We start from the raw sequence: 16,868 nt of genomic DNA on the forward strand, positions 1-16,868 counted from the left end.
GATCACGTTACTTCAGGTCAATGAAGACGGAGGATGCACAATTACAGCGCGCTTCCTCCATCTCTTAATACAATCGACAAAAGCACTGTATTAAATCCCCTACAGGACTATTTATATCGCCATATGTAGCTGCGTGTTTAGCATATAAAAAGAGCACTGCGCTGGTTTTAAAGTGTGACACAGTTGGCGTTTGTGCGTCTGCATCCCCGAGGACCACAGTGGGTCAGGTCCCAAGGGTGCCACCAACAAGCCTTACTCACAACAAAAAGCCTCTAAGGGTGGGGGGTGGTGGGAAAAGCACAGATGTACACTTCTCCGTCTGTCTACTCCTTCTGTCCCCTTTCCCCGTTTTCAATGTAGTGAACACTTGCTGCTCTTATAACATGCTCTAAGGGCAGCACCCCCCACGCCTCCCATGCTTTTTACTCGCTTCAACCCTTCACTCCCCCAATCTCTTTGCCTATTGGGCGAAGCAGCTGCTGCGCTTTCCAGCCTCATTGTGTCCCGGCTCCCGGCCCAGCGCCCCCTTATCAGTCCCCATTACGCCTCTGGTCAGCTGGGAAACAATAGGAGAGGTCGCCGGGTCAAGGCTGTTGGAATTCCCTTACACAAACCCATTCAATCACACACATGCCCACACACACGTATACATGCACTCACATGTATCCATCACACATAGATATTTGTCTGTAGTATGAATGTGATGTCTCTATTTTATATTTTCAAAAATGAATCACACAGTGAAATAGCTTGTCAAGCTATGCAAGGGCATTAACCACCAAAGATCACGAATGCAACCTAAACAAATTGACTTGCCAGATCCGTGTGCTATTTGTGAGCAGGTGGAAGTCATTAGCAAGTTGCCCAATATTCAGTGGCCAGATTTATACATGTATTTGGTGGAGAAACATGTCACTAGATGCTTACAACTACGTTATCTGTGGTCATGAACAGAACGTCAAATACCAGGACAGACTCTTTGTGTCAGAGTTTTGAGTTTATTGAGGTTTAAAATGGGTGCTACAAACACATTTTTGATCATGCCCTCAGTCCAGTGGTAGTCGACACCTTTGATAGCTTGCAGCCATAGGTGCTGCCGGTGTTTTGGTTTAACGAGTGACTGTGTTAACTGGTGACTCCAGGTGACAGCAGGTGATGAAAACACCAATAGAACATGAAGGTGTCCTCGTAAAAGCCTTCAATCAATTTTAAATACATACTCATCTGTGTTTATTTTTCTACGTACAAACATTTATGTAAGTTAGTACGAGCAACGCATTCGGCTGAGAGTCACTAGGTAACACGGTCACTTGTTAAACCGAAACACCTGTTGCTCTGAAACGGTCGTGATCCTGTCGCAATTCTGTAGAACTTGTTGGAAATATTGATTCTCACAACCGAACACGCAACAACCAGGCATTTTGATGCCGGTAACAATTTTAATTAAATGTTTAAAGCTCGCAGTCTTGTCTGGATGGCTGGGGCAAAACGCCACTTCTGTTGCCAACATGCACACGCATATTTTTGATGATATCGTCTGTAAAAGGGTTTATTGTTGATCAGCTTAACACTGGAAACGAGTATTGGCCAAAAGGACCCAAATTATATCAGATACGCTAACAATGTCAGTATTGTGTAGGGCTGACCCAAATGCTTTGAAGCTTCGAAGCTTTGACTGTTGCCATGGTAATCAACCTCCAAATCAGTATTCGAATGCTTCGTTTTTAAATTTAAAAAGAAAATATTTATATATAGGTATGTAATATTAACGTATAAATCCCCAAATATCCCTTGAAATAAGGAATAAACCCACAACATTATTCATATTCAACATGAATTATTATTAGTTATTCTCAGATGGATAAGGCTGTTAAGTGTAGAGGTGCGTGTGTGTACAGTAGTGCTACAGCGGCGCTGTCCCGGGCACTGAAACAGGGGAGATGGAGACAGAAGAACATGTCAGCCTGCTGCGCCGCGAAGCTTCGAATACCTTCAAATATTTCCTACCAAATCTTCGAAACCCAACAAAAATGATATCTTCATATTATCCTTTTCTTCTCTGTCCGTCATCGTATAGCTCCATTCTCCTCTGTTGGTAGCATGGCATGTAATCTGAGTCATGTGAGCTCATCAAGTGCACTTTTTCTTCAAAAGACTCCTCTTAATTCTGCCCCGTTAATGTGCATTCCCTAATAACGTCACTTTGATTATTCCATTGCCACATTAACGAAGTAAAAGCCACACACAGCCTATCAGCAGCGTGCAGTTGGAAGTGTAGTTCAGCAGTGGACATGCTATTTAAGCAGATTATACACTTTTGCCTGGTGCTCAACATTAAGCTGACAGTGCATGGGGGGGCTGAGATGTGGCGAAGGAATGTGTGGTGGCTCTCGGCTCATAGCTGCATCCACGGTCACATTTACAGGCTCCTCTGGCAGAGATAAGAGATCAGACGGGATGAGGGACTGTCTCCTCTGGGGCCTCACTTGTGGGACGCTCAGGACATGTTGTATGCATGTAAAAGCCGGCAGAACGGTGGGTACATGCCTGTGTGGTGCAGGCTACACGTCTGTGTGTGAGTGTAGGTGTCTGTGATCTTGTGTGTGTGTCTCACTGTGTCACAGGAGAGCAGATACTCAGTGTGGTAATTACAGCCTGTGTGTTCCCGTCAGTGCAGCTGGCTGGCTTTCAAGCAGCACTTCTGCCCACCCCCTGCTTAACACGGCCCCTGACTGCTTGTGACCTCAACACGGCGCTTCAGAAGCCGCCTTGACTAATGGGCTATCAGAGATGGAGAACATCGATGAGGGAAAAGAACAAGGGGAGGGTAAATAAATAGCACAGAGAGGAAAAGATAACTGGCAAATCCTCCTCCAGAGAAGTTCCTTCACACTCGCCTGCACATCCTTTTGTTTCTTCATCTTCTCTTAGCTACTGCAACATACAGGCGGCCATTTCCTCTTCAGGTTGTTGACCCCTTCGTGTAATTGTCTAAGAATATTATCCGCGGAGTGCTGAGCTCCAGGGATGGAGCACAGCTGCTTGCCTGCTCAAGAACCAAGACATCCAGCCCAGCAGCCAGGACTGCTGGCTGAGTTTCCATAATGTCACACAAACCCACTCACAGAGTCAGGGTGCAATGAAGTGAGGCGCTGTGCATGAGACCATCATTATTCAAGAAGTTTAGAGCTGGAGACCATTTAGAAAGAGGAAAAGAAGAAGAAGAAGAAGAAGGGAATGCCTGGAATACAGAGAGGATTTATTCTTGTAATGCCAAAATCATTTGAGTGCCATTAATTATATGCTTTCATGTGATATGGAGAAATTATGTTTCATGAGCTGTAAAATACATTTTCGTTATTGTGTAACGGAAAACCTGGACATTTAAGGCTCTCAGCCTCTTAGTGTCCGTCCTTACATTTACATTTTTCTTCTTATTCAGAGTTGAAATGTATTTCTTTGCATGTATTAGTGAGGCTGATTTTCTCAGTTCAGAGGTCACTAAAACATTCGGCTATAAAATGTGAGACACAATTTTACAGTACAGTGACACACAAAGACTGCACTTCACCCACACGCAGCTCTCGCCGCTTGATTTCTAATATGCAAAGCGTCTTTGTGGGCTCCCACCATTAACTGTAATCCCCGGGATTATCAGGTGCAGCCTGCCAGAGAGGCTGCAGGCTCATCCCAAACCTGACGGCAGGTCACAGAGTCATGCAGGAGCCCAGATATATTCTGTGCAATTTTGCTGTCAAGCTCATAAGACCCCAGAGGACAGAACGGTATCCCCTTTGTCCAAAAATACCTTCACAGGCAATCCAGTAACTGAGATTGGAGACCTGGAACAAAAGCCAAAGTTTACTTCCAACCCTTCCAAATCCAACATGGCAGTCACAAGTCGAACAACATTATTACAGACTCTGTGCTCAGCCACCAAGGTGGAAAGGGAAACTTCCACTGAATTGGTGCAGTGGGTTCTTTTCACAAACAATACAATGCAAAATGTTACCTGACGTGTCTTCTCATGCTTCAACAAGAGTCAGAGTCTACAGCCATCCTAACGGCTCCATGAGGCTGGACTTAGGCACAGCAGTGTTTTCAGGTAAATGCTAACGTATGCATGCTAACATGCTCACAATTACAATGTTAACACGATGATGTTAAAGTGGCGATCTTTAAGATTTCAGTCCTGGATGATTTAGAATTTATATTTGAGTGAAAACAACTGACTTGTGTTTAAAGTTGTAGTCTGGAGTGGTTTTGTTGACGCGTAGTCTGCGTCTGAAATTGCTATGCACTACATACCCAATATGTGTACTATCGTTGAAGCCAGCCACCAGGGGGCGATCGAGATGTTTTGGCTTCAATGTGGGGAGCTATCATGTTGTCCATCTTTATATACAGTCTATGGTAGGGATGTCACGAGAACCGATACTTCTGTACCAAGTCGATGCCAAAATTCTAAAAAAGTGACGGTACTCTTTTTCTACAGTACCGAAGGTACCGTACGATGCCTGTAATGGTCATTGGTAGTGATGTGACAGTGAGGAAAATTTTCCCACCAGTTAATAAACTTGTGACAACAACGGTGTTACCGATTACACCGGACATTTTACAAGAAAAGATGACGGTCAATATGTGCAGAGCGCTGACTCTGATCTTTACCGTCGGGTGGCGGTGTGTCTGGCCTCTCCGGTAGCGCTTTTGCTGCAGGGCTCCGCTGCAGGGGTCTACCTGGCGCCGCTGCTCCGTGCACACCTGCTGTGACGGCTCCATCCACCTCGCGACGATTACCTCATTAACGTTATGGTTCCCTTATAGCATTGAGATTAAATGTGAAATATTGCCAAATAGGTGCGTTTGCTTTTAATCTTCTGCCTCCTGCTCCTACTCCTGCTACTCTGAGCTGATGGACCAGATGCGTTCACGGTCAGTATGTAGTGACTGTCGTCTGACTATCGATTGATAGCATGCTGCTGATACGCCAAAATGAACAAAATGGGTCAATTATTTGTATTTATTACTTAAAGGCTACATGCCTCTGTTTTTTGTAATGTTCAAATGTTTTTAATTAAAGAGTACGTGTTGAATTACAGTACAGGGGATTTATTGTTGTTGTTGTTGTTTTTTTACCGTGGTATCGAGTTGGTATCGAGAAATCGTGGAAATTCACTGGTATTGGTATCAACTGCTAGATTTCTGGTATCGTGACATCCCTAGTCTATGGTAATGAATAGAATCAATAGTTTCAGCCCTAATAAGCATCATTACTATATTACATGTAAGGATGAACTGGTGGAGGAGGAGAACGTCTTGATTGTGTTTGTTTAAGGCACAAGCAGTTGTTTTACGTTACAGTATTTCAACCACCTTGCATTATCTTCTGTTTACTCATTACCCGAAACTGTCATGCAGCCGTTCTCCTCCAGTGCAGGGGAGTGCCTTCCAGCCTGCTATGCATCATCAAAACAGGTTCTCGTTTAGGCAGTTACTGCCCTGGGCTGGTTAGGCAAAGACTGGGAACAACTTTCAGGGCTTAGGCTCGGTTCATACATTCAGTCTTGTGAACAGCAGTTGAAAAGATGTCGTCATCCTCCCTTCAGGATGCTGACAAAAATAAACACAAAGTATATTTACTTTCCAGCAGGTTGCGAGCACCCAAACACAATCCTATTCTCCACTTGCAAATTATTCAGAGAGAAGAGGAAGGAATGTTGTTTTTTAATGATTTAACATTGAGTCTAACGTTACAGTGGTGATTCAGAGAGGACAAAACAGGCCAACTGTAAGAGCCCAGAGCAAATGATGTTATCTCCTGTAATCAGCGTGCTCGCTGCTCAGGTCAGACAGCACTTTGTGAGCATCCTCTCCAGTGAGCTGAAGGTTTGAGGGCAAAGAGGTGCCTGTTGATTTTATTTCTGCTCTGCGTTGTGGTTGTAGTTCACTCATTCTCTATTAAAGATTAATCAAGCGTAAAGTGTCCAGGAACAGAAAGCCCAGTGAACTCTGCGTGTTTTTACAGGCCTCTGGATACCCGACTGGTCCAGTGCGCCGAGAATGTGGAGTTTAAAGAGCATAAAGACGCCAGGAATGTTGGAAAGTCGGTATGAGAGGACAGAGACAGTCAGACTGTGACTCTGAGCGAGCACTGGCGCTGGGAGTGGTGTTACACACTTGCAGTGTCTTGTTATCGTCGCTCAAGTCAAAACAATCACACCTCTTACTGTGAAAAGTCATGACGGCTTTGTCATAAGACATGAGTCACAAAAAAGCATTAAACATGACTTTAACAGAGGAAGACTCAATAGAGGAAAGGGGCTCTGAAAAGCATGTGAGTGGTCATTTTATTTAAGGGGAGACACCCAAGGCAAAACATTGTTTTTATGCACTGGTTTATGTCTTCTTTCAGGCTAGAAAATGTCCAAAATATATAATTAGGTGTTAATTTTGCTACACCTTTCTATTTGCGTCTGTAGATTTTTCCTAAATTCACCAAAAGTTTGCATTAGATAATGCCTCATTTACATATTCAAACAACATTTCAGAAAACTTGTAATATGGGGAGGTTTCACGGTGATATATTAGTTAAACATAATTACCCTATTCACCTGTAGTGTCTTATAAAATGTATTGAATTTTACAATACATATCTTTAAAGTCTGTTTTCTCAAAATTAGTTTTTTTTCCTCAGACTCTGAGCCAGAAATGTCCACTTCAGCAGCACTTACATTCACCAAACTTTCCAATTTCATTCCTATCTATATTATGAAGGTTTGTACTGAGGGGTTTGTTCATATATCATTCATAGTCTGATTTATAGAACATTTTATTCCTAAAAAACACAGCGGGTTTTTTTAATGGCTGTTGACAGTATTTTCAGATTTATGGAGTGATAAATAGAGATATCCAGAATTCCCTCTGAATTTTGAACGTTGAATGTTGCAAATAAACACATATTTAATAAGATAATGACTTATTTGCATATTTAAATGTACATTTTCTGAAAATATGCAATACAAAACACAATTGTTTTAATGTAAGTAATCAACTAGAGAAGTTTCATGGTGATCTAGTTACATTTTTTTACCCTAAGACCCTAACAATCTTTCATAGAATTTGTGACATTTTCAGAAAAATAGATGTCTCCCTGCTCTCTGTCACTGACTGCACAGCATAGTAGTGCGTCAAACTGTAGCCAGTTCATGAAAGCTTTTATATTTGTTGTTCTGAACACCAGCGTGTCAGGCAGGTCTACTGCAGGAGAAATCCTCCACTGCACAGCAAGTGATGCGTTTCATGTTCCCAGCAGCAGCAGTAGCACTTTGTTTGGAAATAAATAGAGAAAAAACTGGGTGAAAAAACTGGGTAACTGGGAAACGATAGCCCAACATCGCTTATCAGTGGAAGAAACTCAACAGAAACTCAAATTGCATTGATAGAACTTCTCTGAATGGGAGGGACACGTGATTTGAATGATGAGCGATTACTGGGAAGTACAGTGTAAAAAAAAAACACCACAACGTGAGCGATTAGTAGCAAAGATTTCAGCAAAAGAAGAAAGAAAAACAAGATTCCTGCGGATTGCCACTTGAAAGAAACTCTCCAGCATGACTAAACAGAAAGTAAGAGTTCCAGTTCTCATGTGAGAATCAGGTCAGGCATTAGAGAGGGGAAACAGAAAGAGACGTGAGTGTACTGTAGGAAGTTGGGGGAAACCCGGGCTGTCATGACTTAGACTTGTTAGAAACAGCACGCACACCTCTTAGCGGGGTATTAGTCTGAGGCCAAAGCTTGAGGGAATCTTTCCCAGGCACCCTTACCATATTGGGTAGAGAGGAAGAGTGCATTAATGCCTCAGGCTCTGTAAAAAAAAACCTGACTGGCTGACTACCAATGGGCCCCATGAGCGTCGACAGTAATCACTAATGGTCCTCGGACAAGTTATCACCAAACAACATTATCACCCTCTAACAGCTTGGGTTGCTTTAAAATTCCATTAAGATACAGATAAATGCGATAGTGAATCACTATGTGGCTGCATGTAATAGGAGTGGGAAAAAAAATCAATTCACTTATGTATCGTGTTTTTTTTTACGGTTTTGAAAGTGATTCTTTAATGCCGGAATCCATATAAGTGCTTAATTTAAGTCTATGCGGAGGTAGAAGGAAGTTGCCGCTTTTATTGTTTTAGTCTGAGTAACATGACATCACATCCGTTCCGTATCCGTCAACCAAGACAAACCGCAGAAAGTAGAAAACGGCGGAGGGTACGCGTGGATACGACTTGCACTCTCACATTTTAAATCCAACATGGTAAACACTACACATACAGTAAAGAATGGAAACACTTTGGGTTTCACACATCGTCAGGAAAAGCAGAGCTAGACATCACGGCTGAAGCTGCATGATAACTCTGTCATGGACAGCTAACGTTATCATATTGTGGTAACATGCCGTCAAGCCATCATAAATTGTGATATCGAATCGCAATACTTGTAGAATCGCAATACATATCGAATCGACACCCAAGTATCGTGATAGTATTGAATCGGGAGATAGGTGTATCGTCCCAGCCCTAGCATGTAACAGATAAAGTCATACACAGATATTTTCTCATTGGAATTCCACTCAATCTCTTTGTAATTGACTTAATTCTCCAGATGGTCCGGAGCTGAATGAGGGCAGAATACAAAATGCAGCTGAAAGTTGCCCTCTGCTTCCCAGAAGCCATAAGACCTCAGTGTTTTGGTTTAATGCGTCTTAAAATACCCATTCATTTAGAGCAGAAACACAAACACATGCACAGACCTACAGATTTACACTCAGTAATGACCTCAATTAGATAAACACCTCGCCGCTGTTCTCGCCCATCCTGCAAGGACTAGACCTTGTGGAAGAATCGGAATTAATGAGACCAAACCAATCAATGGTGCAACAACAAATGCTGGGAGCATTTTTTAATGGCAATGCACATTTGCCCATGCCGGTGAAATGTGAACCAGGGGAGACGCAAGCTGTTTAAATAGCCATGCCCTCAGATGGCGATCGGTAATGCTTTGTGAACAGAGCCGGGCCACAGCAGGCCGACTTCACCAGCAATTAAAAGGGAGACAATACTTTATGTGAAGAGGCTGAAAGCTTGGTGGTAAAAAAAAGAGCTGTGTATCAGCGGGGAAATGGGGATGTGGCTTCAAAAGAGCAACTAGAGGACTGAGGACTGACTGATTCAAATGTCAGATGGAAATTGAACTGTCCAGTGTACTGTAGTGAAGACTGCAGCCACCAGAAAGTGGCAATTCATTTCCTCTCAAAATAGCGGGTACTGGCAGCTTAGTGATTTTGAGGCTATATTTATTAAAGGGTAACTTAGGTATTTTTCAACCTGGACCCTATTTTCCCCTGTTTTTATGTTTAAGTGACTAATGGGGATAAAAATTTCTGAAATTGGTCCAGTATTGAGGATTAACGCTTTAACCGGCAGCCACAAAACGAGCTGCGAGGGCAGTGAGCAGCGTCAATGTAACGTTACATTCACAAAAAGTGCTTGTTTTTGCCACCGACAGGCTCAGATTGTTATTATAATAAGTGTCTGACAACATTATGGAAAGGACCCTACAGAGAAATAAAACGTTTTTCTTACCTTTCGCTTGATCTGGTCTGTTTGTTATTGTGTCCAAGTCCCGCTCAAGGAGAAGTCTTGTTGTGAAATCTGAATATCTGTATACTCTGGCTCAAATAAATACGGGCGGCCACGAATTCAAAGACCTCGTCCACATTGTGGAAATCATCAAATATTCAAACATGACATTTAAAAAAAAAAAAAAGCACTAAGCTACGCTTTCTGTACTCCAACAAAACAAACTCTGCCCGGCTGGCTCTCACATTTCCACCATGGATGTATTCCACTATTCCACCGTTGTCTTGCCGCAACACGTCACCTCGCCAGATTTCAGAACGAGACCTCTCCTTGAGCGAGACTCTTCTCATAATGTCAGACACTTATCATCACAATCAGAGCCTGTCATGGTGAAAACAGGCACTTTTAGTGGACTTAAATGCAGCGTCTACAGCGTTCTCCCTCAATACTGGACCAGTTTCAGACATTGTTGTCCCTATTAGTCAGTAAGACACAAAAACAGGTTGAAAAATACCAAAGTTACCCTTTAAAGGCAAAGTAGGTGCGAAGAGGGAAAGCTCTGTTGGCATCGCTCCTCATTTGGCACCCAGCTACCATGATAGGTTCCTCCATTTTGGACTCCCTTTGGTTCCCTCAAAGGTCAGAACTGTCAAGACGGTTTGCAAGCAGCCCATGAAGTGAATTCACAGGTCAAAGTTTACCAAAGTTTAACTCTAAGCCAAAGCATGACACACATTTACTTTCCCTCCGCGAGTAAATCCACTGATCGCAGCGATTGCATCGGAAAAAATTGATTGCACTCCGTTATAAATGATGGCGTGACCATGCCTAAGAGTCTGAACTGGTGCTGCTGCTGCTGCTGCTAGTGTACATGAGAGAAATAACAAAGCTTGTAAAAGGGGAAGTGAAGGAGGAGAGGGGCAATAAAAAAAATCAGAATGCAAAAGAGGAAGGATGGGAGACATGCTATTTTCTTCAGATGAAAGCCTTTTTCATCTAAGTGTGTGCCAATTATTTTTCTTGTTGAGAGAAAATGTGAACATCTGTGTTTGCTGCGAATCACTGAATAATGGCATATCACACAAGAACCTCTGAACACACACACACACACACACACACACACACAGAAGCACACACGCTTGCCCTGTAGGCTGGGTGACGTCGTGTTTGTTGTGGGGTGGGCGGCTCCTGGCTGAAGATTAAAGACTGCTAAAGGTGGTTTAGGGTCTTTAAGATGGACAGAAGCACAACATTCCCACTACATCATTAGGCTCCGGAGATAAGGAAGTCTTTAAGTTGTGGCCCCGGGGCCCCACAGGACCTCGACCCCTGACTGACAGGCTCAAGCAGATTTACTCCCCGGGTCGGCATGAGGTCCAAGGAAAAACAACATTCTTTCACTCACTGACCGTGTAACTTAAAAATACTCCCATCATCTCTCCCGGAAGATAGTTTTAGGTTTGGGAATGTTTATGGTAAAGGAAGGAATTCCCCCTGGGAAGATCCCATATCCAGCCCTGTGACTGGTCAGCCATGTCGCTGGTCAGATAGCCGACTCTCGCCTGATGAGGCGCAGATCTCAGGGTAGCTCAGAGCAGTTAATCCATCCATGCTGACAGGACGGGGATGAAAGTAGACCATGGCTTTCTGTGCAGGAGTCTCACTGATGCTACTGGCTGCCTGATAGACAAAACTACTTCCTTAGCAAGACGCATGTTTATACACTGAAGCCCAATCACATGACCAGAGTAGAGAGTGACTAAGGTAAAGATGATTTGTTATTAGAGAAATTCCCCTTCTGACAGCATATCACTGCCAACATCTGTGGAACAAAACTGACGTCACCAGTAAGCTGTTCTCACCATTCGCAGCCATACCTATGAAAAGTAATGCACTGTAATTAGTATTTATATCCCACTGAATCAATTTGTTTGTAATCCACGTAATTGTGAACCAGGAAGTATAAAGAGCGACAAACGCCGTGTATGGAGGAGGACGGGGTGGATGGGTGAGTCAAAAAACACCGGACTCTCACCCAGGAGACAGGTGTTCGTACTCCGTGTGAAACCAGAAAAGTTCATTTATTTGTCACGTAACTTACGTACTTAAGTTAAACCACTTACGTACATAACCAACCTATCTTTTTTCTTTAACCTAACTAAGTAGTTTTGTTGCCTAAACCTAACCAAGTTGTTTCCAGTGAAGACGGACGTTTATGTTGAAAAGACTGTATGTAAGTAATGAGCGGAAATTGACACGTGCGTCAAGCGTTGCTGGACATTCGCAGGAAAACGCACGAAACATGAGGAATAACTTTTCGTAAGCTATCATACAAACGGTCGTACGAGGATACGTTGCACCAGTAGTTGTTATTCTGAGCATATCAGCGTGTTTGAATTTGACATTTTTAATGCCATGAGAGTTTTATTCAGGGCGGAAAAAGCTCCTGAAAACAACATTTACAAAATCACTAAATATTTCAGTTGAAACCTTGATGAAAGAATTTCTTTGATGATTAAGGAGGGTAAGGTGTGCTGGCCTTAAACTCTGGAAACATTGCTCTCTTTGATGATCTTTTAATAACTTTGTAAAGGAACTTCATATCAGAGTTGACTGTACGTCTGAAAATGTGGCAAAGGAGCGAACTTAATTAAACCAAAAGACAAAATGTATCATAGGGCTGCTTCCTCTTAGTCCATTCGTTGACTATTCATTAATCTTTTATGCTTTTTTCATGCTGAATGACTTATTAACAAGAAACTTATAAGCACATCTCTGGTAAACACAAGATTTAAAGTGGTGCTTTTGCGTGATTCTTTGTGGATAGATCTGACAATTAAATCAACTAATCGATTAGTCGTCAAAATCGAATGAGTGTTAGTCGACTAAGAATTTCTTTGGTCGAGGACAACCCTGTAATGTATCATATCCACTACATCAGTGTAACTCTGATGAAAACTTCTGTCAGTTACTGATCCCCTCAGGCCCATCCTGTCTCAATTATCCGCGCCCTCAGCCCTTTCTCCCCCCAGCAGTGGCCTGACCCTAGCCAGAGCATGGGAAGAGCCAGCCACACACAGCGGACAGCACAGGAAGGAAGGAATGCAAAACACAAGACGACACCAGCAGACACGGCTGGCACCGAGCTTTCTAAAGACAACAATCATAAATAGCAGATGCACCAAGCTAAAAAAAAATCTAAAAACAAAAAGACATCCATCTGAAGTTGGCAAGGTCAAAGCAATTTGTCAAAGCGATGACTGCTTGCTGGAGAAGTTGGAGAGGGGAGTTGGAGGCAGTCCTCCCACGGTCGCAGCCAGGGGACAGGCACCGTGGGCAGGCCTGGGAGGAGATTGATTTGATGTCAGCAGCCTTGGAAGAGACAGAGATATGAAATAGTCTTACCTGACGTGTCCCACATATTCAGCTCAATCCGGTGCTTGTCTATCTCAAAACTGGCGGTGTAGTTTTCAAACACCGTGGGCACGTAGGTCTGAAAAATAAGAAGGGATTTATTTTAGTTATCCAATTAAGACGAACAAGATAAGGGTGTGTTTACACTGCCACAGGCTTCTGTGGGAAAATCATATTTGAAATTATGCAGCAGATAAATAAAAAATAATGGCAGACACATTTCACAGCAATAGCTATACTATAATCCCTTTGGGGGAAATATTATAGCAGAAGAAGACAACGCCTTAAAGTTTTATGGGCAGTAACTGCAGACACAATAAAAGTCCATTTAGACATTACAGGACTATTTTACAGCCATTCATTACAGTTCCCTCTCTCCAGCAGCAGCTTCCTCTCTCTCTGTCTTTAAGCAGGTGGATGTAAACCTGCTGAACAAGTGCTGAAGTTCTTCACTATTGCATTTCAAACTCCTGATCTTCAAATTAAGAAAAAAACACTTGAGACTTTTTGGTAAAAACCTACCTCTGGATAGCAGTCCTTGGCAAAAACGTGCAGGAGTGCAGTTTTCCCACATTGTGTGTCCCCGACCACCACAATCTTACAGCGGCTGCCTAGACTGTCCATGGTTCGTCCGTCAGAGGTGTGTTGTTGATTGCATCCAGCATCCAGTTTAGGAGACGCAGAGGAACAGAAGACGGAGCAGATACATGCGCCGAGCCGGTGCGCTTTATCCAGCTGCTGCGTCTGTCCTGCGCGCAGCTCCACGGTCCTCTCTGTCTCTCTCTGTGTCTCTCTCTCTGTGTGTGTCTCTCTGTCTGACTGGTGAAGTGACTGGACTGCTACCGAAACCACAGGAAGCTCAGCCTTCTCTGGTAAAACTCCCTTGGTTTGATTCCTGGCCACGCCCTCCTAATATTCACGTCTGAATCCCATCACTAATAAGCTAAGTTAAATGTAGGGACTCTCGCCTCTTAGAGGGCAGAAGTTGATATTCCCCATTTAAAACATGTAAGGGATCAGAAGAGATGCTGTTGGCAAGACTGAGCATACTCTTGTTGTGAGCTGCTTGAAAGGAGGCTCTCTGTCACAGGTTGGCCAATGATCTTCGTGCAGATTTTGATTTGGCTATAAAGTTTAGTTGTAAGTTTTACAGAGAGACTACTGAGCCAGGCTGTACTGCAGTACAACAGGACACTCTGAATCACTGAACTGAAACATAGAAAAATAATCTGGCTACTGGCTCCAAATGATCTGAGTCTGCGAAGAAAGTAAATGCGTTACTTGAAATAAAGCCAAAGGGTCAGTGGGACAAATAGTTTATAGTGACCTTATCATGTTTGTTTTGCCTCCTATGGTTTCCTGCTAATATCTCAATGATAATATTAAAGTATAGCGACTATATCAGTGGGACTTTATGGAGACAATTCTGCCTCCTGTTCTATCCCTTTATATCTATAATATATTGTCTTTTAGTGTGTTACATGTTGTAATTAGGGCTGTGTATTGGCAAGAATCTGGCGATACGATACGCATCATGATACAGAGGTTACGATTCAATATATCGCGATACTGTAAGCAAGGCGATATATCTCAATTTTTTTTTAAATCTAATTTTAGGATAACTGTCACAGTATAAAGAACACACCACCATATGCATAAAATCTGAGTAAACAAAGTTGACTTTTTTTATGCAAGCAGAACAGTGGCATCTGCATTTGCATTATCACAGTCCTTGTAACATCCAACATAATAGCACTACTTTGAGAGGGCGCATCTCTTTGCAAATGAAATAAAGTATTGACGGAGTTAATCTTTGCATGTAAACTATTAATTCAAAATCAATACAGTGGTTTTGAGGATCGATACAGTATCACAAAACGTAATATCACGATACTCGATATTTTCTATATTGTCTTACACCCCTGGTTGTAACGGTATGAGATTTTCATGGTATGATAACCATCTCAGAAAATATCCGGTATACGATATTACACTATTATTATTATCCATCCATCCATTATCTGTATTATTATTATTATTATTAGTAGTAGTAGTAGTAGTAGTATTATCATCAGTTACAATGACCCTTAAAGGACCAGTGTGTAACAATTAGGGGGATCTATGGCAGAAATGGAATATGATATTTATAACTACGTTTTCTTGAGTGTATAATCACCTGATAATAAGAATCGTTGTGTTTTCGTTACCTTAGAATGAGCCATTTATATCTATAGGGAGCAGGTCCTCTTCACGGAGTCCACCATGTTGCTCCGCCATGTTTCTACAGTAGCCCAGAACGGACAAACCGAACACTGTTAACTTTTCCTGCTTGGGCCGGAGTCGATAACATTACCCGCTGCCGTCGCAGCCGCTCTCTCTCTCTCTTGCTTCACCACTCACTTCACAAAAGTGGTAATCTGCAATCTCAATGCTAGATACCGTCAGATCCTACACACTGCTCCTTTAAAGGAATGAGAACAGAATTATAATAAACAGAATTACAAACCTGAATAAAAAATAGCATGTAACTATGATGTATTATATAACTAACGCTTGTTAGTTTACATGTTAGCAGCAATATAGCATGTAATTAATTGCTAAATTAAAAATAACATCAGCCTTGAGCTTTTAAAATAATGTCCTATGAATATTAACATTTACACACACTCACTTATGTCAGTTTTTTCTCAATACCGTGGATAAGCAAATGTACACTGTATGATAACCGTCAACTTTCATACCTCGGTATACCTTGATACCGGTATACCGTTAACTTACAACCCTTAGGAACTTTATATTTGAGAACATCCAAATTACATCAGTGGGACAGAATAAGGAGTCCAGGCATGTATTGTGTCCCTACAAATACTAGCCTATTACGCCTACTAGTGGAACTTTAAATATAAGAACATGACATTATAAAGAACATATTTGACTTCTTATGTTAACATCAAGTCCATAATATAACTATAATATTGTGATAAACTGTAAGTATTATCACAAGAGCGCAGAGCCCATTAAGAGCACATGGATGGCACTTTTAGGCTTTTATATTCCCATAAGAAGCTTATCCGCGGTTGCACTCAGCAGAGAGATATATTCTTAAACTGATATTTCATAATTAGCAGACTTGTTGGCCAACAGTAACTGGATGTATCTGCATGCACAGATAACGTGTATGTTTGCTGTAACATTTTTAATTGTTCTGTAGACCACAAAAACAGACAAATCAGCAATGCACTCTGCTGGGAGCCATTTTATAAGTAGTGAAACCAGTTACTGCAGTATACTGGGTAGAGTTCTTGTTCAAATTACTGGCTTCTGCTCAGTGATTTATTCACAAAGTCACACCTCGCTTAGCGACCAGGTTGTAAGTTGATAATTTCTTCACTGCAGCGTGTTAAATTGTTCTGCATGAGGGATGATATTTAAGAATATGATAGAAAGAAAACCATTTAAATCCAGTGTGTCCTCTTCAAAATAGACCTTGTAATATGCAAGAAATTGTCCTTTAATATATATTCAGCTTTAATATTAATTAGAAATCATTATTTATTTAATAGTGGTGTGTGTTTGTCCTATGATGATCACCGGCTAAAGACCTATTTTGTCCTCATCCCTGTTGGGAAAGCATCATAAATACTGTGCACATTATGCCTCTTGATTTAGTGCCAGCGTGGCCTCTTAATGGAGATACAATAAATGCGCAGCGTACAGAGATAAAATAGTCCATCAAATTAAGTAGTTAGAGGTGACTGGGCTGCCTTTATGGGTCTCATCGCCTTGCATTTAGTTGATGTTCCTTGTAAAGTGC

The 16,868-nt window shown here is 42.0% G+C and overlaps 1 protein-coding gene across 1 annotated transcript in view; it reads right to left on the minus strand.

The window, feature by feature from the left end:
* Positions 1-13,913, minus strand: part of rnd2 (Rho family GTPase 2) — a 32,071-nt gene extending 18,158 nt beyond the window's left edge. Inside the window, exons 1-2 of the mRNA XM_074656226.1 lie at positions 13,577-13,913; positions 13,046-13,133 (exon numbers count right to left, since the gene is read on the minus strand). Coding sequence (XP_074512327.1) covers positions 13,046-13,133; positions 13,577-13,678 — 190 coding nt within the window. The 5' untranslated portion in view covers positions 13,679-13,913. The remainder of the gene's footprint in view (positions 1-13,045; positions 13,134-13,576) is intronic.
* Between the last annotated feature and the right edge of the window lie 2,955 nt (positions 13,914-16,868).

This window comes from Sebastes fasciatus, chromosome 13 (genome assembly GCF_043250625.1).
Source record: "Sebastes fasciatus isolate fSebFas1 chromosome 13, fSebFas1.pri, whole genome shotgun sequence".
NCBI lineage: Eukaryota > Metazoa > Chordata > Actinopteri > Perciformes > Sebastidae > Sebastes > Sebastes fasciatus.